We start from the raw sequence: 24,849 nt of genomic DNA on the forward strand, positions 1-24,849 counted from the left end.
AGAGTCACGGAACACGGAGAAAGCGGGACCCCAGCGGGCACATGTTTATGCTGCTGCTGGAAGGACAGAAGAGTTGCACACACCAGGGGGTTGCTTTTTAAACCCTTACCACCGTCAGACCTCTTTTTATGGGATTTGGCCATTACTGATGGCCCCACACACACACACACACAAGGGGTATACGTGGTGGCCAGTAATATGTTCCGCCGTAAAACGAGTCTGAGAGCACAGTCTGTAACATGTCTTCCAGAATGAGTCTCTGCAGGCTTCCACACAGACAAATGAGCCTTGTCTGCAACACGAGAGCTGTGTTAGGCCGGTCTGGAATCGGGAGCACAATGAGGTGCTGGAGGGCCACCAGGAGGGAGAGCACACAGAGACGCACGCAGACCCTCTCAAATGCCAAGGCATTCCAAGGGAGGCTGGACAGTGGCGTAAAGACCCCAAGATGCAGAAACCCTGCGCACAAAGGCGAGAGGGACGCACATCTTAGAGGGTGTTGGAAACCGGGGCAAGAGGGAGGAGGGACAGATCCGCCATGACACAGAAGCAGTGTGGAAAGTCTGCATGAAGTGATATAACCACTTGTCAGGTATTTAGTGGTCATCTTTTGTTTTGCTTCTGTCTCTCCTCTCCACCCCGAATCACTGTCCATTAAGAATGTGGGTACTCCACCCCACTCTTAAATCTGAGGGAGGACATACTGTGTGCTCTCCAGACCTCTCCTTGCGTAAGATTGCGATGCTGCCTTGTGCCTTAAATAATGTCGGTATTTGTGTCAATAGAACCTGGACACCCTACTTCCGAGGGAGATTTTAGGGGGGCAAACAAGGACAAAAATGCATTATATCATTCTATAGGTGGAGAAAGAGGAATATGCATTGTCTTTTGTCTTCTTAGTAGGCATGGGTTTGGACTTTGCCAGCCCCTGGCATAATGACACCTCGGACAAAAGATGGAAATGGCTGACAAAATGGTCTTAGTACTTGTGCATATGATGTCAGTGCCCGACAAATGCCTAATAGATACACGTGCCAAAATGGTTGGCTTTGCCAATACTTGTTTTTAACTGGCCTTTAATGCAAGGAACAAATGTGAAGACACACAGGGCCTTATTCACATAGCCAATGGGATTTGCACCATTATAAAACACTTTTGTGATTCAGGCCCATAGTGCTTATAACTCAAGGACTGAAGGCACATGTGGTTAAGGGATTTTTTGTTATATCATGGATATACATCTCCAACTAAGACATTCAATTACAGAAGGCTGCTTAGAAATAACATTGGCAGGCCAATAAAGCACACAGTTTGATGTTACTGTTTCATAGAACTAGCTCAAAAAGATCCCAGGTGGGTGTGTTTTGAGCAGGGAGGCCTGGGTTGTTTATTGTGAATGGCTAAAGAGGTTGCATGGCCATGGGACATCAGTGGAGTGGGAAAATAGCCAAACAACACCCACATGCTCTGTGTCCCCTTTCAAATTCCCTCTCTTTCCTAACTGTATCTCAATGCAATCGTTTTTGGCTTATTCGTGGTCTTTTAGCACCGCCTAACAGCTAAAACTAAACGAAAAGAGGCAAGAGTTAGGCATATGAAGGCTGTCTGTGACAGTAGAAGCCTTCACAAAATGCCCTCTTGTTTCATGTACTCATCATCTCAGCCACATTTTCTGGGGGTGGCTTTTCATTTAAAGTGGGTGGGCTTTCGCTCACATGGCCCGCAGCATCAAAGCCTGCCAAGCTGGTCCCTTTCTCCTTTAGGGGTGCCTTGCTGCGTGAGATCATGAACCCTACTCTCCTTGAAGCCATGGACTGCTTCATTTGAGACAAAATAGTACAATAACGCTTTGCCAGTCGAACTAGAGTACCTGTGACACTTTGTGCAACACATGCCTCCCACAGTCATACGTGTAAACCGATAGCTGGCAATGGGTCATCTACCCCACTACCACCCCGCCCCCCACAGCTTTTATTTGCTTGCAGGTCCAATGGTTCGCTGGGTACATTCTTGCTACTGGATCTGTGCCCACAGTGCCGGTCACGACTGTATACCCCAGAAAGTTCTACTTGTTTTAAATGATTTCTTTTGAAAGTCTGCATTTTTTCCAACTAGTTTTGGTGGACCTGAATTTGACCTTTTCTCTCCCTACCCCATGCCCATATCCACATCACTGTACTCACCTACAGTGATGTGGATATCATCACTGTGGGTGATGATGCCCCTGAGCTATCGGGAGGATAGCTCAGGGGCAAAGTGCTCACCTTGGAAGCAAGACGACACGGAACAGCACTGGTTCAATCCCAGAGTCCCTGCTTAGAAACCTCTGGATATTAAGCGCGTTATAAATAACCTATCATAGCATACCTGCTCCTATGCACGTATATGTATAAGTATTTGGTTATGCTTGATGTGGAATATGATTTTGCAAGCATTGTACTGGGGGAGGAGGAGTTGATAGCGGAGTTGTCATTTCCGCAAAGGTGTTGGTTCTTCAGAGCTTCACTTTCAGCTAAAGAAAATAGAGAGGATGATCCTGTATAGGAATAAGAAAAGGAATCTATTTGAACAAATTTGGGAAAGATTCTTGGATCTGTAATCCTTGGTATAATATATTGAAACAACTCAACAGCTTTTGTATATACAGCAGCGTGTAGGACGGTGTTTTTGTGTGATTTCATTTGTTAATATGATGATTTATAATGGGAATATTGAAATGTTTAATAAATATGTAAATAACATTTTTTAAGTATTTGGTGAAATTGACCAAAAGTGTTCCACCAAACTGCAGACTTGTATATCTTCCCGGAAAAGGACAACTCTGTTTTTTTTACACTGGGGTTGATGAATTGTATAGCATTAAAGTGTCTAATATTAAACTGGGGCTTTGGGGCAGCAAGTAATGTGATCGTTTGCACTTCATGAAGTGCCCTTTACAGGGTGGCATGTATTTTTATAAATGTCTAAATAAAATAAATAAACAAGGCCCATACACACTCGTTCATTGTCTGATTCAGTCAGTGCCTGGAATTGAAACTCAGAAGTGCAGGTACTCACTGTCCCAGAGTACCTTCTTACTGTTGAGAAGTGTCAGTATTCACCCAGAAAAGCTATTCACTTCCTGATGAGAAGTGGCGGTAATATGTATTTCAAATAAAGAAGTGCAGGTGCTCAGGGGCGGCAAGTTCCTGCCGATTTAAAGCACCAGATTCAGGGGCAAGTGCTCGAGGGAGAACATTAATCCATTACGTGCTGAGAGGAATGGTCTGCACGAGGAGATTTGGGGCAGGTTTCTGGATCTGACATAGAAACAGGTGACTTTTAGTTTGCCTGGGCTTTTTTGCCTGTACTGAATTGTAAATATTTCAATACAAATGTTAATACAAACAGTATGTGTGGGTGGGGGTGGTGGGGTTCTGGGGCCCTGCTTCTGCGTGCTTGTATACAGGGGAACAAGGCCTGGCATTCGAAAAGGCTGTAGTCTCTCTGTACCCCCTGCGTGGGTGGTGGTATCCTTGCATGCCCCTGGGCGGCTTGCCCAGGAGGCTCGCTTTCTAGTAATTCTTTATTTGTTGACGCCAGCAGCAGAAGGGCTTTCTTCACGCCTACGAGGATTACGTGCATGCAAAGCACGCGCACGGCCAGTCCTAGAACGGCCATAACCGGATCCGGGTTCATAGGTGAGGCCAAGTGTCTTCTCTTCTGTAATAACGTTATGCGGGGACTGCGATAAGGAGCTTCCGGTCGATTCCTCGCCAGTGCTGTTGCCGGTCGGGTGGAATGCTCCAATCTCATTTACCCAGGAATGTGTCTACAGAGGGCAGACAGGCGCTTGTAAAGGACCCAATCTCTCGCTAAATCCTCGATAATGGAGCGCTCGTAAAAGGCGAATCTTTTTCCTCTCGTTTCTTGAAACCTGTGTGGCCGCCGGTGGAAAAAAAAGAAAGGAAAAAAAACCGGACAATTGTGACCCCCTGCGTGCCCCGACAGTCGGCGCTTGGGGAAGGACCTGCAGTGAAGCAATCAATAGGCGCGGTGAAAGTGTCTGTTACTAGGACTACCCTGCAGGCCTGTCAGGGAAATGACCCCACAGCCCAGTGAGCGAAAGGTTAATTGGGTAGGATTAGAGCCAGCTAACAACCTTCTGCTACGCGCGAGATGGATATGCTTCTGATGCCACAAAGCAGTTGCCCCAGACACGGAGCAAGCACCTTTGTGTTATTTGCAAAGCAATAATGCAGTATCTTGCCAAGTGTGCATGTATAGAACCAAACGACCTCCAAACGTGTCTTTGAATAGGCGCCAGAGGTCCCGCTACTGGTCCTAGTAAGGCGTCCTTCACCAGTCACCAAATCCCACACTACTACACCCGAAGGAAGAAGTCTGTCGATAACCGTGTCGGTAAAACAGTCAGGCTGCCGCCGAACTTGCAAATTTTGCCAGCGTGTGGCGTGCCGGAAACACCAGGGCATTACAGCTCCAGTGGTCCGGGAAGTCAGGCGCCGGTAAAATGTTAATTGCCATTTACATATGGAGTGGGGAACACGGAAGTACTGGCACCGTTAATGGTGCCGGTGCCTCCGTGTAACTCTGCGTGTGGGTGCCGTTCCACCCGCAAGGTCTGACCCTGGTGAGAGGGACAGCACGCGCCCGCAAAGTCGTATTGTGCCGGTCCGGTGACAACGGTGCCGATATGCTTACCAGCACTGTTACTGGATCGGCACAGTCAGAATGAGGCCCATTACTCTGTGATAGAGGTAGAATATCTATTTTTCCAAGTTCAGATAATTTTGTGCATTTTTTTGGACATCCAGTTCATGGAAAGGAAGCTCATTTTCCTTTCTGCCAGTGATCTCTGCAACACGTTGCGAAGCATGGCACATGCGCGTCCTGTGGATCTAGCGGGAGGAGATGTGGCACATAAGAAACGTATGGCACAGGCAAGTGCATCCGGAGTGTGTTGCGATTGCATTTCAAGGGCATGCTGGGTGTGGCCACCGCAGAGGTGATGCTGCCCTGTGTCAGGAGATCCGGTGTTCTCACAGGCTCCGAAGGTGGGAATCAGGAACCGGCACAACACAACGACCGAGTTGTCACTGCCGTTCTTTATTGCTGACCGCATCTCTTGGTGGCGTAATGCGGTTCAGCTCAACATTTGCTATTACCTCTGTTATGGTATTGCTTTTGAAGGTCTTGTTTAAAAGGACCACCTGTTTTTGTAAAACACAGCTAATCAAAGAATTCCAGGGTTCTCTGTGGTCATCAAGTTGCATCTTGATACTGTGGTTAGAAGCAATGGCACTACATGTCTATGAACTGCCTGCAACATTGGTTGTCTGTCTGTACCTGATGTCAAGGCCCGTTCCTGCCTGCTATCTAGTCTTAGCCCTTCCTGATGTCTATACCTGAACAAGCCTTCTAGATAACCCCTAGGCACCCTAGTGGTTAGGACTGAGCCCTCCTTTATCTAACCATGGTCCTTCCTGTTGTCTAAACCAGTCTCCTTGATGGGCCTTAGGCATTCTCCTGTGGAGGTCTGAAACCTCCTGTTGTCTAAGCCTCAGTCAACCTCTGATATAAGCCTCAGATATCATCCTCTCTAAGCCTGAGCCCTCCTGCTGTCTACACCCTGAGGCCCTTCCTGTGGGGAGGACATCTAAGCAAGTACCAGAGGTAGTCAATCACCTTTTAGTGGATGTTTTTTTTTCTATGGAATGTTATCACAATACTGCAGATGAAGCACAGACGGTGGGATAGATATCCTACTCCCTCACCCCTTCTTTAATTTCATTATTGTCTCATGACTGAAAGATACGATTATGAAACAGAAAGGGAAACAGGCAAAATAGATATACCGAGCAGTCCTTATCTGCGCTCCAACATCTATCGTTCTGTGTTACGGATCATCAGCGCAGAAAATGAACAGAAGCTTTGATTCCCATGAGGTTTGCCCCTCTATGTTCTAGCCCACCCCCTCAGCCAGCTGCACCCCATCTCCCACCGGTCAGTCACTTGCAGGTTTGGCTACTGGAGAAGGGTCCAGTGGCACATTTAAGGGTGTTGGAAAGAGTTTTTTCTAGAACCCAACGCTGTCCGTGACTGAGGGTTACAGGAGGTCTCTCCAGCTAGAATAGATTCCGACAGAGCTATTCCACAGGGCACTCCGTAGAGACTGCTTGAATGCATGTCTATGGATGAGTTGAGTACATGAGAAAGTGGTCCAGTCGAATCATAGCACAGCCTGTCTGTTTAATTCGGGTTCAATTATCTTTGCTGTTGGTCTGCGCCCACATGATTTATTGGCCATGGTTCCTTGTGCTTTATAATTGCTTTACATTACATTATATCCAAAAGGATTACGCTGAAAGGCCTGTTCGGGAAGCATAGTAAACCTCCCACTGGAAAACAATATCCTGCTCATGAAATATTTCAGTTAATGGCGGCTGTGCTTGTTCAGTGAATACATTATTAATGTCTGTTACATTAAATGTCTGTGATTGCTAAAAAAAATATAAGAACATGACACCACAGCATGAAAAGTCCTCCATTGGCTTCTTTATGTCTGTCTCTAGAGTGAATTAGCCACCAACACGAAAATGCCTGACAGTGTGCCACCGCCAGCAGCCTGGAGACTTGTGTGCCCTTCTCTTACCATCTTCTCGGCCTGTTGTGCATGGAGTCTGTTCCTTAATGAGCTTTCAAGAGGGAGAACAAGTACTGACTCTCTCCTCAGTGGTTGTACCGACCAGTGACCGCAGCCCAAGCTACATGGAACGGCCTTCCATGGCTAGTGCAATGCTAGGGAGCAGGCGCATTCGCGCCGCGCAGCATGAACAATGCGGCAGGTGTGTGATATGTGCTGCCAATTCCCCTTTCAGGGAAAATAGGGTATCTTCCAAAAATGAATGTTGGTACGTTTACCACCATGGACATTCTTTGTGTGGGTAATGTGCCCAAGGCACATGGACTTCAGGTGCCTGGCATGTGGATCTGTCTAATACTTCCCTCCCGAAAGCCTCCTACCACCCGAGGCCCTGATTTGGGGAGTGATTGTAGAGTACATTCCTTACTGTACAGCAAACCCCCTTTTGCACACGCATCCAATGTCTCGATTTCAAAATGGCAGTACCTCACATCTTGAGTAAAAGTGTGTTGGGATAACTACAACAATTCAATTGAAAAATACATTCCCGTTGGTTTCTGCACAGTGCAAAACACAAGAGGTGATGGCTGGAAGGTTTAGACTCAATCTTAACCACTGGCATTGCTCTGGCCAAACCTCCTGGAGACGCAAGCTACTCCTCATCCTCACTGATGAGGCCCAACAAGGCTGAAACATGTCTGGGGGTGCTTGTGGTCTCCTGCAAAGGGGATGTGACTTAGCAGTTCGGGCTGGACTGCCCCTTTTGGGGTAGGACCAAGTCTAATTTTCATATGGTCTTTCCCCTTCTGTAATGGACTGGCAGGCGAAGGACAATGGTCTGGCCGGTTGCCCAGAGCAATCAATGCCAGTGGTTAAGATTCATTCTAAACCTTCCAGCCATCACCTCTTGTGTTTTGCTTCTACACAGTGCAGTCAGTAATCGTGTTTTTCAACTGTTTTGCACCTGCTTACCTCTCAACCTTTGCAGTAAGTGCCTAAAACACAGCCGCAGGACGTTCCTCGCCTCCTTCAGAAAAACGTTCACACAGGGGACGCCATCTTCTCTAGGTGAGAACAGAGTCGGTTCGTGTTAAGGAGAAGTTCTGACCCAAACTCGTTTGGCTCCGAACAACTCACTTATATTCTGAAACAGTATCCGGGTCTGACGGCCTTAAAATCGCAGGGCAGCAGAAACGGCCAGAGTTTTATCAGGCCCCAATTAGCTAAAAAGTCTGTTTTCGTTCAAATTCGATTCACTGCAGATGTCCGTATGCTGTTCAGTGTAGAGGTGGCCCGTCCTAAAACTAACTTCCCGTTCTGCTGCATGTGCAGTCTACATGATATGCCTGTGTGCTCTGACCTCCGCGTGAAAAGGAGAGGCTGTACTTCTTTCCCATAAAAACGAAAAGGGACCTGAAGAACGCCCTGTGCTCTCGTGAAAGTGATGGGTGCACGTTGCTGAGGGCTGCAAGTGGCGCGCCAGTTGGCAGCCGCCCAGGGAAGGCAGTTCATTCGGCCTTGTGCTAGGGAAACTTTTCAGGGCTGTGGTTGACATGTCAGGTGTGCTCTCCTCTGATAGGCGAAGTGGCTTGCATCGGCTGTGCGCTTGGAAGGGCGCTCACTTGTCAGCTGCACTCCCACAAAATGATTCCCATTTTCACTGGCATCAATATTGACTCCCACGGTTATGTAGTACTGTACTTACCTCTTTCTCCTATGATGGAGGAACCCATCTAGTTGTAGGCACGGTATTATCCCCAAGCACATGGCATCAAAGGTGTCTGTGGTATATGTGCTCTTTTTATACTGTGTTTTTCCCCATTAACTACAGCCCCTTTATTCCACGGATGCTTCACTTGCATAGAAGGTGATGCAGAACAGGTCAGTGATACATTCAATAGAATGCTCTCTTGGAACACTGTAGTCTCTTATACACTGTAGTAGCTCCATCCAGTGCTGGAAATAGAAATAAAAATACTCTCTGAACCACCTCCTCCTTGTGAGGATGGGCGGAGGGGCGTGGTCCACGACAGGTCACAACATGCCCTATCTCTTCATGAAACCCACACCTGAAAATTTGCATAAAAGCAAAGAGCATGCTGGGAACAAAAGAATGGCCACAATTGTATAATTCAAATATGTCTGTGGAAGTGATTCAGCAAAAAACCCTTTGAATGAGCAATGTCAGTTTGGGGTTGTTCTTTTGATTGGTCAAAATACTCACCCTAACAAAAGTGTGTTTGTAGATTGGAAGACATATATACCCACTTGGACAGAACATAGATAACAGCATTGTGAAGTAAAAAAAAAAACGAACATTAGGAGTCTAGGGTGAATGGCCTTCCGTTTCGAAAACATTAGGTTTATGAGAACATGTAAACAATTGGGGTATATTCAGTGGTCTGCTGCTATTATGTGGTAACTCTTTGGAACGCATATATCACATGATAAAGCACAGTTATGCAACGTCTCTTGCTACTGATGACCTGTGTTATTGTTAGAATGGAATTGGCAACTAGCACTTTACCACAGTTTACATACTTTGAGAAATGTTTGTGATGTAACCTTATAATAATCAACATGTCTAAACTCTTACTTTCCAACTCAGTTGGTGACGGTGCGCTATTTAAGTACCTAGAACATAACATAACATGAACCACCCTCTGTATATATGTATAGGATGCAGTGCCACATACACGCCTTAGGCATGAATAGTTGGTCGCCAGTCGGACTGGGTATCTTGCTGGAGCCATTTTCCGAGTTAAGTGTTACAGTAAATAAGTGGTAGTAGAAAATGGAGAGGCGGAAGTCAGTTTTTGATCCGTAGGTGGCACATGCCCTGTTGGGCTGGACTGCCAGCTCTTTTGTTAACATGCCTATGAGCCATTTTGACCACAAAGCAACACAATGGAGCAGCACACTGGCCTTGTGAGGGGAAGCCCAAGGTCTGTTTATTGTCTAGCACGGGGTTGTCCAACTTCCAGCCTTGAGGGTCGGAAACATGTTGGATTTTCAGGCCACAACTCATTAATATTCATGAGATAATTTTGCATACAATGATTCTAAATGAATGCAAATTTGTTCTCATGAATAGAATTGAGGGACATCCTGAAAACCAGTCGAGATTCCATCCCTCGAGACCTGGAGTTGGACAACCCTGGCTCTAGCACATGAGCATCTGTGTTGCCAGGAAACGGCCCCGAACCATGAGTGATGTTAGTTAAATTCAGTTCCTGTGACTCACCCTAGTCTCAGATTGCCCAGTTACAGTGGGAGGAGTGATATGCTGACCTGTCGGAAGGGTGCTAGAGGGGAATCGGGCATGGGAATGAGATGAGCCTGGGGTTGAAGGGCTCATGTGACAGCTTTGGTTCAATTATTCTCAGGTGCCGAAAATGACTGTGGCAAGCCGGCTGCTCCTGTTACTTCTCTCCTTCCTGGTGTACACGCTGGACTGTGTGAGCGCACAACCTCCTGAGACCTTGTGTGGAGGAGAACTCGTTGACACACTGCAGTTCGTCTGTGGAGACCGAGGCTTCTATTTCAGTAAGTAATGCCCACTGCCACATTGCTTGTCTGTCACTGAACATGCTATGCTTCCTCCAGCTGCTGGACACGCTCAACACAGTATTGTAACCAAAGTCACCTGGGTATAGCACCTACGGCAAGGTAACACTGAAGGGGGCACTGTTTTCCTTGTTGCAGTCTGACTGGCGCAGAGATCTCTCGTCTACACACTCCTCCTTCTCTTGGCATGCTGTGGGTGGAAGGGGATTTATATGCATGTACTCCCACCCACCTTTGCACAGACCCATAGCAGCATGCACCGAAGACGCCAACTTTGCGCAATGTATATATTATCCACTAACCAATCTGCGTGACCTCCCAAACAACATTAGCGGGATGCTTGGCTCCTCCACTCCAGTTCCGGCCAACAGGTTGGGGAGCTTCTCCATCTTTCCCATGGCTTGAACAAGAAGACCACCTGTTCTATAAAAGAGACTGTTGACATAGTTACCCTTTCTTCCGAAAAGTCAAGTGACCATTGGCCCTGTCTGGGATCCCCACGCGCAGCTGACTCCACATCAGGGCAAAACCAGATAACATAAACAATTTAAGAGGTGGGGTGATGGTCACTCATCCTAGTACGCTCTGTCATTTAAATATTAGGTACACATTTCGTAAATATAGACATAATATGAATCCTCTCTATTGCAGCCCATCCAAGTGCATGATATAGCATGGAGTACTATGAGGATGAGACATGAAGAACCTTATTGATAGTTTAGGGTGGATGTATGTCTGCAACAGGGCATTTAACATCAAACTATCACCTTCCCCATCTTCCCGCCCAAATTGTCGCTTTACACCTTTCACTAAAAACTTCCAATATCTTGCAGGCTAGTGTAGCAGTACATTTAGAATATAATGAATCGCTGGCAGGTGCTTTCCCTTTCCTCGTGGCTTGGAGCACGTCTGGAATCTCCTGGGTTGCAATCTGTCCCTCTTGTCCCTGTTTAGTTTGGGCTATTAAGTGGGTGGCGCTTTTGCCACCTACAACCTGAAATTATTGCATTGGGGTACAGATACAGATGGGGAGAAATGGTGTATGAAGAGGGGCTCAAAGCTTGTAGGTGTTCTTTGGTCATTTGTCCACCCCTTGACTGCCCATGGCCATGCTAATCCTTCTGACCATTCCCACCAACTTCTTGCCCCTGCCCGCCCAAAGCGCAACCTCCTCTAATCTCCGTGAGCTAACTTTATTAAGCCTTGCCTTCAAACTTTGCAGCCAAAGTGCCTCCCATCATTTTTTTCAGGCAGTCTTCTGAGCGTTAACGACTTATTTGGAGCTGTAAACCTACTACTGGTGTAATAAAAATGTCTTAATCAGGGCTGCCTTCAGCCACTCAATTTAGAAGCACGATGAAGGTCCTTCACGGAAGTCCTCTTAAAAACAAGCATTGGCAAAGCAACAGTTTTGGCTTGTGTAGAAATATCAGGCACTTGTCAGACACTGCTATTAGATGCCCAGGTACTCACACCATTTTGCACCTACTACTATCAATGGCCAGTTAATAGCCCTACGGCAGTGCCTGGCAAGTGCCTTTTCCATGCCTACACAAAAGCCAAAAACTGTTGGCATTGCCAATGCTTGTTTCTCTACTGTGATAGCAATTTATTTTTATTCACACATGTTCTTTTCGTCCATTAGAAGGGGGGTGGTGTATATATATGCATTTTTGCAGCAATTCACAAGCATAGCACGGATTATTCCTCGAGCGTGCCCTCAGGTCCCATCCCATTTAAGTGACATTGTGTCCCAACTCCCCACCCTCTGAGCAGCCAGGCTAAGATTCTCCCTGATTTCGCTGTGTGCGATTTCTTGAGTGGGATTCACATTTTTGGGGCGATTCTAGGGCCTTTGTATGAGCTACTCTGGAATCTGTGTGGGGAGAAAGATTTGTGAGGGAGTTCAGGGATTGAATGCACCCTTTGCATCCAGCAAGTTTGACTTGCAATGTTTTGGGAACCGCATGCTTTAAGGAGATACAATGGCCCTTGATTACCACTTTAAATGTCTCCCATATAGAGGCCTTACTATTCACAGAACCCTTCTTTTCTTCATAAAACTAACTTTTCTCTCTCCTCAGTCCCTCCCCAAAGGTTCCTCTTTCGGCGCCCCAGGGGGTAATCTCCATAAAGGTATCAGAGGGCGGTTGCCACCTAGGTGTATTTTCCCATTATGGGGAGAATGGTCCGATGCCGCTTTGCCATATTACTGTCGTTTGTCAAATCTATGACAATGTCTCCCTTGAGTATATAATCCAATCTAGTGTGCACATTATGCATTGGTCCTTCGGATGCTGTTGGTGCCATGGTTTCATTACTTTTTTGAGGGTGTCTGATGCAACCTCTCTGGGAACCATTATAGGATCCATAGCGTCATTAAATCACATCCCGCAATCAAGTTTTATTCCAAAAATGATTTCACCATGATCCAGGGTAAAAGGCCGCATCAGTTACATTTGGAGCAAAGATAGTAAAGTAAATACTTTTGCCATTTAGGGGCCCCAACAATATGACATACCTCCCGTTGGGAAAATCAATGACCTTTTGCACCTCAAAGAGAGCTCGATTTGACGCCCCAATCAGTGGTTCCCAAGCAAAATGTGAATACTAGGACTCATGCACCTCAGTGTTGCTAGGTCTGGAAAAGATCAGGGGCTAAGCTAATGTCGGGACTGGTGGGACTCGGGCTAGCAATAGCCTTTTGGTTGTAGTCCTGAGCTTCTATCCGGGGCTACAACCAAAAGACCGGGGTCTATAGCTCCCTCAGCCACCCCCCTAGCAACGCCCTGGCCTCTCTATTTCTTAACCAGTTTCCCAAACTCATTCAGGACCAGCAGGGATTCTTTGATCATCATTATCCGGCACAGAACAAAATGGCTGCCTGCACCCACTCTGAATTGCCTGCCATGGAACCAGATGCAAAGGACGCCCTTAACTTGACCTCTTAGTGAATGTGGTGCTGCCCAGTGGTTAAGCTATGCTCGCGGCTCTTCATCCCAAGTCTTACGGGCCTAGGCGCAGGAGGCTTCTATTGACATGCACAACCCTTAGAAACATTGCTTTTAAAACTGCACTTTCGTGCATGGCTGTTGACTTCGACGGGCAGTGAAAGTTGCTTGGTTCACCTATTGTGTCCAGTTCCCCACATCCAAAAGGGATGGCGTGTGATGTGCTGTAAGGCAGGCTTTCTATGGACTGGAGGAAACCCTCTGGGTCAGAACATAGGGAGCACAAGGTGCTTGATGGCAGGGGGGGGGGGTTGACTTATAACGAGGATTCCAAAGGCGAGGCCCATAGCAGACCTGTGAAGCGCTGGCTCGTGCGCTGCGCAACTGAGGCAAGCTCGCTCCTTCTCTCCTCGTCGGCCCTCAGTGCTGACTGGGCACATTCCTCGGCTGTGTCCTTCTAAGTGAAGTTGGCAGGGGGAGACGAGAAGACCCTGTCAGGGAGGGGTGCGAGTGAGGGACAGTGGCCCGGCTGGCACGTCAAACATGACAAAGGCGCTTTGTGTCGCCTGGCATTCCGCGGAGAGGAGATGGCAGCATTCTTTCTAGCCAGCCTTCCACTCGACTGACTGCAAAATTCCTGGGCCTTCTCCCTAACTACGTTCTCAGAGGTGACGGCTAGGCTGGTCGGCGCGTAAAGAGGTGTACAGATTCATAAATGGACTGCCACATCTGTGCCAATCGATTTAAATAGGTGCTGACAGCTGCACACCCGTGGGGCACAACCAACAACCACCAGCCTATGGTCTTCGGATGACTGACCCTGTCCCAAATAGGATTGTAATATTTTGCTAAATAAAGTACTCCAAAGGCAGAGCCGTGACTCCCATGTGTCAGGCGTAAATCATTGTAACCCTGGATTTTACTGGGTAACCTAACTTTAAATGCATTTTTGAAAAACGATTTCGAAAGGCCTGCATTGGTCACCAGGTCTTACGTATCCTGTGCAAAGGTTGGGGCTCAAAACATCTCATGCGCACCATCCTTTTGCAAGAAGCCCACCGAAGAGAGCCTTTCAGAGGCCTTCGGCTCCCACCCTGTCCTGGTGGTCCCCTCCTCCTAGATGGCAGTTTTGTGCACCTGTCCTGCGAGTATGCAGGTCTTTATAGACTAAGATCCTACAAGAAAAAAAAAGAGCCCCAGCCAGACGTAAGAGGTGTAGAAGAAACGCTCTGAGCAGCGCAGGCCACAGTCTAGCTCACAAGCCTCCATTTTGGAAAATGGATTCTTGGCTTTTGTGCCTCTTTCCTTGGACATAGTAGTACTTTGTTAGTAGCAGGAAGAGGTCTTTGAGGGAGAATAGACATTTCAGAAGATGCTCAATTAGGCACCAGACATTGATCTAGATTGAAATGGATGTATCACCAATAACCCCACGTGCTGCCTGGGAGGTCAAATCTTGACCTTCTGACTGTGGAATAATGTGTGTTGCTATTAAGTCAATTCCCCTACATTGGGCTACTTGACAAGTGAACGGAGAACGAGCTAGTGTACTGCTATGGGCAAGAAGTTAATAAGCCAATAGCCGCTTCTTAGTTTCGAAAACAAAACCAACCACGAATGTGCTTGAGTACTTCAACTCCAGGGAAATGATTCCGATGAATGAATAAATAGAAGACCCCATGGCTCTTATGCACTCCCTTAATGGACTTTTGATATTGCGTGGCCGGTACCTGCGTCCCCTAGACCAGGCATTCTTACGGGACCTTCGCCTGCACTCAACCCTCCCCCACCAGAAAGGGAGTACATATTGCATGCGGCCTTCACCGTATGGACTCAACTCCCCTCCCTTCTCCCCCACCCCTTGGAGGGTCGATATCTCATAGGGCCTTCACCTGCCCAGACTGAAGGCAAAGTTGATAGCTCGTTTGGCCGTCCCGCACACGTCCCACTCCCAGACAACGAGCGCATATCTCATGTGGCGCGTCTTTGCACATTCCCACAGCAGGAGAGTTTGTGCGCCCCTTGGGTTCCCACTGTAGCTTCCCAGATTTCACATTTTGTTATGCCCTCAACTTCGTCCACGTTCCAGATATGGATTCAATATTTCACCTTCATTGTCGCTGCCCCCCCCTAGGGAGGGAGAAACCGGCTAATGCTAAATGTGATGTCGACTCCCCATAGCGTTGAACGCTTTTTTGACCTCTACCTGTATCCCCTTCCTGGAGATAGCAAATATCATGTTTTGCCTCAGCTTGCGCCACCTCCTTTATAGAACAGTTAAGTCCAATCAAGCGTGCTGCTGTGCACCCCTATAGGCAGAATTTATCTCCTCCTTTAACCTTCAAACGTTGCTGACTTAAGGTCTTCGCTGAGAGCCGCTGTTGGGAAAGTTGTGTTGAATTTGTTCCATGAGCTGGTCTGGAGGTTTGAGTCAGCACAGACCCCTATGAGAGCGATTCCAGGTGATTCCAGGGACGAGAGCGACTCAGATCAAGCATGTCAGATTTTGACAAACTGCATTCTGCTTTCTGGCACTTCCCCAGTTCTGCCTCCCTTACACTCTGCTCTCCTTCTCTTTGCTTTCCAGTTGCACTCAACCAAGGCTACTGTCTTCCCTTCCTCTTGCTTTTCTCTAAATAGTGGTCCCAGTGTGCTGGGCAGCCCAATGCGGCTCCCCGTAATAGGTGAGTATTGTGTCAAAAATGCATGGGGGGGTGCATCACTGGACATGAAAATGGTGGGGATTAGGAGTTCCAATGTAAGGAATGGATGTCATTGTTTGTTGTATACTGTCCCATCTCCGCTCACAAGTCCTGCTGTTCTGACGCCTTCTCTCTTATTCTGTGTTCATATACATTTTGTCCCAGAAGTGCCTTGTCACAGGTTAATTGTTGGATGAGTTGTTGTTTGGGCTCCTAAAGTAAATCATTCAAAGATCGAGGATTGCTGAGAGTGAGGGGCAATCTATTGTCCAGGTATTTTGTTGATGTTGTCTCTCTAGGAAAACACATAAAATTTGACCTGCCATCTCTCTCAGGGCATCCAATTCTCCTATTATGGCAGCAGTCGTAATGGCCACATTATTGTTTGCATTGTCCCATGGTATAGTATGTAAACACAATGGATTGAAGGGTACGGTTTTCATGCTGTACTTTAATTTGTATTGGCAGGTCGGCCCACAGGGCGATTGCATCGGAGGTTCACACGAGGCATTGTGGAGGAATGCTGCTTTCGCAGTTGCGACCTTGCACTATTGGAGACATACTGCGCCAAGCCACTGAAGAACGAGCGGGATCTGTCTTCGTCATCATTCACCGCCCTGCCACCACTAAGCAAGGTAGGATCTCGCAGAAAACTCAGCTGTTTATGCGTACAGATCAGGCGGGTATGATCCAGGTGAATTATCTGTAGGAGGTTGGCAGAACAGAGTTAACTGGGGAAGAACAGGACAAGATACGAAAACAAAGTCAATGTACTGGGGATAGTGTGTGCCACTGGGCGAGGGCATAGGATAGATGCAGGCAATCACCAGCTGGTAGACATCAATTTAAGTTTAATATGGATGAGGACATAAGATTGATGCAGGCAGTCGCCAGTTGGTAGACATCAATTTGAGTTTAATATGAACGAGGACATAGGATGGATGCAGGCAGTCACCAGTTGGTAGACATCAATTTGAGTTTAATATATGTCATACTACTAGCAACAAGAGTCTGGCGTGGACGAGGAGCAAGAGCTTTAAATAAAAGCTATTCTGTTCGAGATCCGGCAATGCCAAATTAGTGGATTTTAGTCACAACATAAGGGATGTGTGGCTAGGCTGGCTGATAAACTGTACATCCCACTCTACTTGTGTTCACAATCGACATATACAAAATGTGGTATTCTGCCGAACAAAAAGAACAATAGGGCAAGCCTTTTAAGCACCTCCACAATAGGGTCCCAGCAAAGAGCTGTTAATCTGGTCCTGAAGTGGACCCATTTTAAATCCATTCACATTTTGGAGTATCGCTTTTTGACAGTCACATTTGTGGGCAGCAGCTGTGTGAAATGAGGCGTGGGTGCTTAGTTTTGATGGTGGTGGTGGCGGCTTAGTGGAGAACGCTATATCCCAGAGTGATTCCAGGTACACAGGCAGCACCTCTTAAAACATCCTTCTTTCCACAGGACATTTTCCGGAAGCCATCCCATGCAAAGTATTCCAAGTATGACGTTTGGCAGAGGAAGACCACGCAGCGCCTGCGGAGGGGGGTTCCAGCCATCCTCCGCGCCCGACACTACCGTTGGCAAGCTGACACCCTGGAGAGTTTCAAGGAAGGCCGGCTTTCCCGCCCACTTGTTACCGTGCCTACCCAGAGTACCTTGCTTGTGCGGGCTTTGCCAGAGACATCGGACAGGCGGAAATGAGCCGGAAGCCCCGGCCACAGGACATTTAGTTCTTCCTTTCTCTTTTATCTCCTGGGGACTGCCAAGAGAAGAGGATGCACCCCCTCCTGCTCCCTGTATGCCAGCGCAGGGCATGGAGGGGTGGGACACCCAAGCTCCTCATTCAACCCTTGCTGAAAAGTGAGGCAAGACTTAACGAGACCACCGAGAAACTTGTGTAAGGAACAAAGAAATCAACATTTCCTCTATCATGCGGCAATATTTCTATGGCATTGTGTCCTTTTATTTCACGATTTTTTGGTGGTGTCATGGATATTTCAGTCTCCCGTACCCCCACTTTTTTTTTTCTTCAAGCTGCACTATTTTGTATAGGTGGATGTGTGGACTCCTCTCCCCTGGGACTAGTGCGCATACATAGCAACAAATGGCACAGGAACCTTGGTTGCGCCAACAAAACGCACACAAAAAAACAAAAAAAAACACCCATCCCTCTAAAAAGCAAAGAAAAGCAGAAGACTGACAAGGCACACTGCCTTTTTTCAAATACACTTTCTCATTAGTCTTCAAGCTTTGCCAGGGGGCAGATGTGAGGGGAGAGGAGGGGACTGCAAAAAGAGGAGCATATGTTTTTATGATTCATGTTTTAACCTTTGCAATTGTTTGTTGTTATTTTAAAATCTTTGCACCTTTTCCTTGTTTCCAAGGAATTCTTTAAAGATTTTAATAACGTTTTTTTTTACTTGTACCTAATGACAGAAATCCAAATCAATTTGCACCTTGTAATTAGCGTGAGGAGATCGAGGAGGGAAAGAAAGCCCCGAGGAGTTTTAGCGCTTCGCGGTCTGCTTTGCACACTTGCCACCGAATGTGTTTATTTTGATATATATGTTTATAGGCATATATATATATGATAGATCATGTTACTTTTTTGGGCAAAAAGCACTATTTTTATGGAACAAATTTCGTGTAGCAGCAAAAGAAGGATTGCTTGAATCATATAATGTGCTTTGGTGCTACAATATCATGTAGGGGAGGCCAGACTCGAGGGCGAGCGAAAGAGAGAGACCCGGGAGCATGGGATCATTTCCAACTTAAAAATGTTTAGCTTTTCGTTTTAGGAAAAGTTCGATTGCATTTTATTTTTGTTTAATTGCGGCGGGCCTCACGAGATATGTGTGGCGCGAGCTCCCCTCCCACCCCCGACACACAGGCACAGGGCCTGTCTCGCAAGGTAGTGATTACTCTTTAAGAACCCGTCAGCCTTTTGAGAGGGAACCAAGGGGCTGAACTGTGCGCGCGCCCAGTGACTTCACTAGACCTGTCTTCATTTGGCTGATCTTCCACTCATCAACCCAATCCTAAAACATGAGCACCCTCACACTGTACCCCTAAAAAGCCCCTACTTAACCGTACCCTCCCGAGCTACGCCGCAAAACCATCCTTGCTATAGGGAAAACAGAGAAGAACATTGGTGCGCAGCTTACTTTGAGCTCATTAAGGAGTGCAATGGGGGGTGCACTGGTGCACATGGTGGCTCCTGTTTCATGCTGTCCTCAGTTGTGTGATGGCAGGTCCTTCTGTGTGGGCCGATGGTTTGAAGATTCTAACTTAAGAAGTCAGCTGACACAGTATAGCAGGTTCTGCTTTTGGTGACTCAGCGTCACAGCATTGTGTATGGCATCATTCACTGACGGCAGGTTCGGTATTGCTGCATTGTTGTTCGTAGTGCTGCTTTGTGATCTCATCAGTTGTGTGAGAACAGGTTTCGCATTTGCAGGACTGTAGCTTGAAGATGCTGTTTCATGATGCCTTCTTGTGTGTGGGAGCAGGGACTGTATGGGAGGGCTTGAGTTTTCATGATGCCATCAGCTGTTTGATAGCACATTTCACATGTGCAGGACTGTGGTGTGAAGATGCTGCTTCATGATGCCTTCTGGTGTGTGGTAGCAGGAACTGCACGGTAGGACTTGTGTTCACAGTTCTGTTTCATGATGCCATCAGCTGTTTGATAGCACATTTCACATGTGCAGGACTGTGGTGTGAAGATGCTGTTTCATGATGCCTTCTGGTGTGTGATAGCAGGAACTGCACGGTAGGACTTGTGTTCACAGTTCTGTTTCATGATGCCATCAGCTGTTTGATAGCAAATTTCACATGTGCAGGACTGTGGTGTGAAGATGCTGTTTCATGATGCCTTCTGGTGTGTGATAGCAGGAACTGCACGGTAGGACTTGTGTTCACAGTTCTGTTTCATGATGCCATCAGCTGTTTGATAGCACATTTCACATGTGCAGGACTGTGGTGTGAAGATGCTGTTTCATGATGCCTTCTGGTGTGTGATAGCAGGAACTGCACGGTAGGACTTGTGTTCACAGTTCTGTTTCATGATGCCATCAGCTGTTTGATAGCACATTTCACATGTGCAGGACTGTGGTGTGAAGATGCTGTTTCATGATGCCTTCTGGTGTGTGATAGCAGGAACTGCACGGTAGGACTTGTGTTCACAGTTCTGTTTCATGATGCCATCAGCTGTTTAATAGCACATTACACACGTGCAGGACTGTGGTGTGAAGATGCTGTTTCATGATGCCTTCTGGTGTGATAGCAGGGACGGCACGGGAGGACTTGTGTTCGCAGTTCTGTTTCTTGATGCCATCAGCTGTTTGATAGCACATTTCACACTTGCAGGACTGTGGTGTGAAGATGCTGTTTCATGATGCCTTCTGGTGTGTGGTAGCAGGGACTGCACGGGAGGACTTGTGTTCACAGTTCTGTTTCATGATGCCATCAGCTGTTTGATAGCAGGTTTCACATTTGCGTGACTGTGGTGTGAAGATGCTGTTTCATGATGCCTTCTGGTGTTTGATAGCTGGCCCTGCATTGTGGGATTGTTATATGATGTCATTTCTCAAGTGTATCATGTGGTGTGTAGTGTTTCATGATGCAGAGCTGTTTGTTATACAGTATTGGAGGCGGTATGGCATGACTTACTTTGAAAGAGTGGGACATGCATCTCCTGCGAGGCCACATTGTATTCTGATGGCTGGGACCGTGCGTCCATGTGGTCACAAAGGGATATTGTATGGCTCACACCTGATGAAACAATGCCCCTGAAATTACAAGTGAACCCATTTCTAATGAGTTAGAACGCAGTAGCATACACGTGGCCGGCTGAGGAGTTGAGCTGAAGGGCATGATTGTACTTTTATTGGAAATGATAAAAGACCACCCTAACTTGCTGGCTACATGTATTCCAAAATGCCACAAACCTCAGAGTGGACACGTCTGTAATCTGTGCATTGTAACTTGCTTGCATGATGGGCATCCAATAGCAAAGAGTATCCAAGAAGAGGGGATTGGAGTTCATTGAGGTGTGACATTTTGTAAAGGCATGTGAGTTGTGCAGGACAATACTGCATTCTTTATTTCCTACCAGGCACGAGGGAAAGGGGCAATTGTGTTCATTTGACCATTGTGTTAACATAATCCAAGATCGAATACAGTCACCAAAGAGTGGCGGACTCAGGGGTGTCCAACCCCAGGCCTCGAGGGCTGCAAACCTGATGGGTTTTCAGGATATCCATCATTAATATGCATGAGATAAATTTGCATCAATTTAGAATCATTGTTTTAGAATTTATGACATGATTATTAAAAAGGATATCCTGAAATTCTGACATGTTTCCGGCCCTCGTGACCTGGAGCTGGGCAACCCTGGAACAAAACAGATAACCCAAGCTCACGTGCCCACACAACCCCTTATTTCCAGAGGTCCCATGCCTGCCCTTGCAGAGATGGTAGGCTTCACAAGAATAGCCAACACGGGTGTGCTATTCGCTGGTTAACAGTAACCTCACGAAAGTGTCCAGTATTGCATTGCGCTTCCTAATAGGCCCACTCCTTCACCTTGCAAAGAGTGAGTGACATTGACATAGAAGGGACCTGGGTTTTTTAAGGCGGAGAGGAAAGTCCACTAGCCCCAATTCAAAAGGTCCTTCCGCTCACAAGGAGAAAAATGTTGGGGAGCAAGGACTTGTTGCCAGTACCCAGGATAAGAGGGTGATTTCTTCTCAGCCTACCACCTGTAGTAGAGAATCCTACAGCATCACACGCACCCCCTCCAGAAACTGTCTTTGAAGAACTGCCTCTTGTACATGGTAGCTCGAAACTCCCACCTTAAGCCGGGTGCCTGGAGAGCTGCAGTGCAGTGCCCAAGTCAGCTAGGGAAGCATATCGGACTAGTGCTATTCCAGTATTTTCTACAGCTGGGGTTTCCAAATCTGTTCATTTAGAGCCAAATCCATGCCATGTTTAGAGGATATCCACAGAAAGTATTTAAATCCAGGGGCTCTTAATGGGAGCGATTTACATAGTCGGTGCTTATCCTGCAAACATTGGGTAGGGCTCTCGAGAACCACTGTGGGAGGCGCCCCTTGCCTTTAGGGGATGTAAGCCATGCACTGGCCAAGCACAAGCAATGCAAGGCACATGTTATTTTCTACAATGGCAACAGAAAACCTTCCAGAATGCAGTTAACCTCAATAGCAGTGTTACCTTAAAACTGGAAACGTTTTTGTTTCGCGAGGAAAGGGTGAGAAGGCCCTTGCAAGTGACTGATGAGGGGAGACAGACCTGGTTTGAAATGCAAAGCGGGAAACCTGACTCCCCATAATATTTGCTCTATAAACACTTTTTTCATTCCACATCTGGAGTCCTGTCGCTCTGTTACACAGCTGTTTCTGCTTATGCCACTATATCTTCATAACAATGGGGGAGGGGAAACAAGACTACTTGAATTGTATAAATATTTGGTATTGTGAAGATGGGGGGGTTTGGGGACCTTTTTAATGTGTAATCCGTTTTTTATATGTTATTATTAATATTTTCATGCAATGTTGAGCCATACAGCCTTTTTTTAAAAAAAGAAACGGCACTGCAATATGAGAATAAAAGAAAAGAAAACTTGCCTTATTTATTGTCTGATAAAAATCTGTGAGGTCTTAAAGGAGGGTGGGAGATGCTTGGTCCAAACAAATGTTTAATTTTTATACTTTGTTTTAACTTTTTAAAAAGAAACACAGAACAAGCCTTTCTGAAATGCTTTGTACCAAAAAATACCATACAGCAAGACAGACATTATAAAACCTGTTTTCTTTTTATTTTTTAAATGAAGGAAATAAAAACATAAAACCTTTTTTGTTTACTATAATTACTTGGGTACAAGTCTGTTTTCATTTTGGAAAGGTAATAAGTAAAAAAAATCTTCTTAATTGCCTCTGCCCGTCTTTAGACCCTTCGCTCCACATTGCCATTCGCCATAGAAGAGCAACCCTATTATTGCATAAAGATGCTGCCAGCTAAAACAATGGTCTTCCCCCAACCACCAAACTGACGAATCCGCATTCATAATGATTCCTCTGAATGCACTCCCTCACACCAAGGGCCCCACCAACACTCTCAGCCTGCCAGTGCCTTTTTTCAAAGTGCATGTAGTCATTTCATCACCAGCCAGTGGTCCAATGATCCTAGATAGTTTATGTTAAAGTGAACTTACGGTTCTCATGCAAACCACTCCAAAGTTAGGCCATTGGCCCTTGAGTTCCTTAGCTTTTACCAATATTCTCGATCGACATCAAGAAAGACTGTCTGTGCATCTAGACCAGTGCCTTAAGTGGCATGCGAAATTGAGGGAGCTGTGTAAGGGAATATGGCCTAAAGGGGGTGGGCCTAATAGGTAGAATGCGGCTAAGTGCCAGCGACCCCCGCCAGGCATCCCTTTGCAGCGATCATCACCCTCTCACACGGTTGCGAGGGTGATGATCCCTGCATCTCTTACCTAAAGGGATGACTGACGGGGGTCGGCGCCACAGATTTGCTCCATTCATTGTGCCATTGACCCCCTCCAGGGATCCTTTTAACTAAGAGTTCCCGGTGTCATGGCCCTAGCACTCTGGGCGAGAGGGTGATGTTCACTGCATCTCTTACCTAAAGGGATGCCTGCCGGGGGTCAGTGCTACACTTTTTCTCCTTAATGGTTGTGCATGAGAGCTTCATGCATCAGAGAAAAGGCTTTGGCTTCTCGCGCCCTCACATTTTCTTCCATAATGGTGGGGCTGGCCTCTGCACATTTCTTAGTTAAAGGAATGCCTTGCAGGGTCTGGTGCCACAATTATGGAAGAAAAAGCTGGGCCTACTAGGGGACTTTAGGGAACACCTGCAGCGCGGCATCTCAAACATTTTTCGGTGACTGCCGGGCCCACTTAAAGCCCTGATATAGACTAACAAACTGTCAGTCAATGACTGAACAGATGACCAGTATGGCAGGGGGTATCCCCTCCCAGATGGACAGGGTCTATTGTGTGGCTTCCAATGCCCGAATCTCACTGGGAGACTGCCCAATGGCCGATCACCCAGTCTCTGCTACTTGCTTCCCCGATAATAGTGCAGTGTATGATGTTAAAAGCATCTTGAACAGGACATCATCCAACTTGATAGACACCCAGTGGACAGCACGTTCCACAAAGGCAGGCAACCCCTATGTGAACTGGCGGTTTCGCAGCTGCAGCACGTGCTGGACCTTTTATTTGGGCGGCGAGGGCACAGTTATATTTTGGGTGTCCATCAGGCCCAGCCTTGTACATGTCACTTCTTATCTGATGAACAGGGTTGGGGTGTGGGGCAGGTGTTGCAGAAGACGGCCAGGGGATGGTTAAGAGAGAGAAGAAAAAGTGGGAAAATATTAGGAATAAGTATAGGAGAAAAGAAAGAAACAAGGGCCAGCACGAGCACGCAGGGCGGGGAACTAGGAAGGCTGAGAGGAACATTGTTGAAAGCAAGAGCTGAGCGGGATAAAGCTTGGGGTGGAAGAGAACGAACAGAATGAAATTGGATGAAAAGTAGGACAGAGGAAAGGGTGGGTGGAGCAAGGACAAAGGGGACCGTGGACAGAAGAAATGAAGGCATGCTGGCGGAAAGGGGTGACAATAGATGACTACGGGAAGAGGAGAGTGTGACGAGGAAAGAGGGTGCATGATAGGTTAAGGTAATGGTGAAGGGCATGGTGCAAGGTAATGGTAGGGGAGAAGAGCTCAACCAGACAGCATAGTGGGAGTCACTTTGGGAACAGAAGCCTGGAGCATCGCGAGAAAGAGAAGGGTCAATGTTCACTTATCAGGCTGGCATGGGGCTATTCCCCAAGCCGCCTCTGAGCAAACGACCCCTGCCAAAACCAAAGGAAAGAGATCCATTAGCAACTGTGCCCAACATCACTCATTTCATATCTAACTGAACCCTTGGTCACCC

General features: G+C 46.9%; 1 protein-coding gene across 2 annotated transcripts in view; it reads left to right on the forward strand.

Annotated features, from left to right (window-relative positions):
- The window catches only part of IGF2 (insulin like growth factor 2), a 36,145-nt gene extending 13,404 nt beyond the window's left edge, over positions 1 to 22,741 (forward strand). For both annotated transcript variants that reach the window (XM_069623941.1, XM_069623940.1), the window contains exons 2-4: positions 10,030 to 10,189; positions 16,332 to 16,498; positions 17,329 to 22,741. In XM_069623941.1, coding sequence (XP_069480042.1) covers positions 10,030 to 10,189; positions 16,332 to 16,498; positions 17,329 to 17,568 — 567 coding nt within the window. In that variant the 3' untranslated portion in view covers positions 17,569 to 22,741. The remainder of the gene's footprint in view (positions 1 to 10,029; positions 10,190 to 16,331; positions 16,499 to 17,328) is intronic.
- Positions 22,742 to 24,849: the final 2,108 nt, after the last annotated feature.

The sequence above is a fragment of the Ambystoma mexicanum genome, chromosome 11 (assembly GCF_040938575.1).
Source record: "Ambystoma mexicanum isolate Mex_15411 chromosome 11, UKY_AmexF1_1, whole genome shotgun sequence".
Taxonomy (NCBI): domain Eukaryota; kingdom Metazoa; phylum Chordata; class Amphibia; order Caudata; family Ambystomatidae; genus Ambystoma; species Ambystoma mexicanum.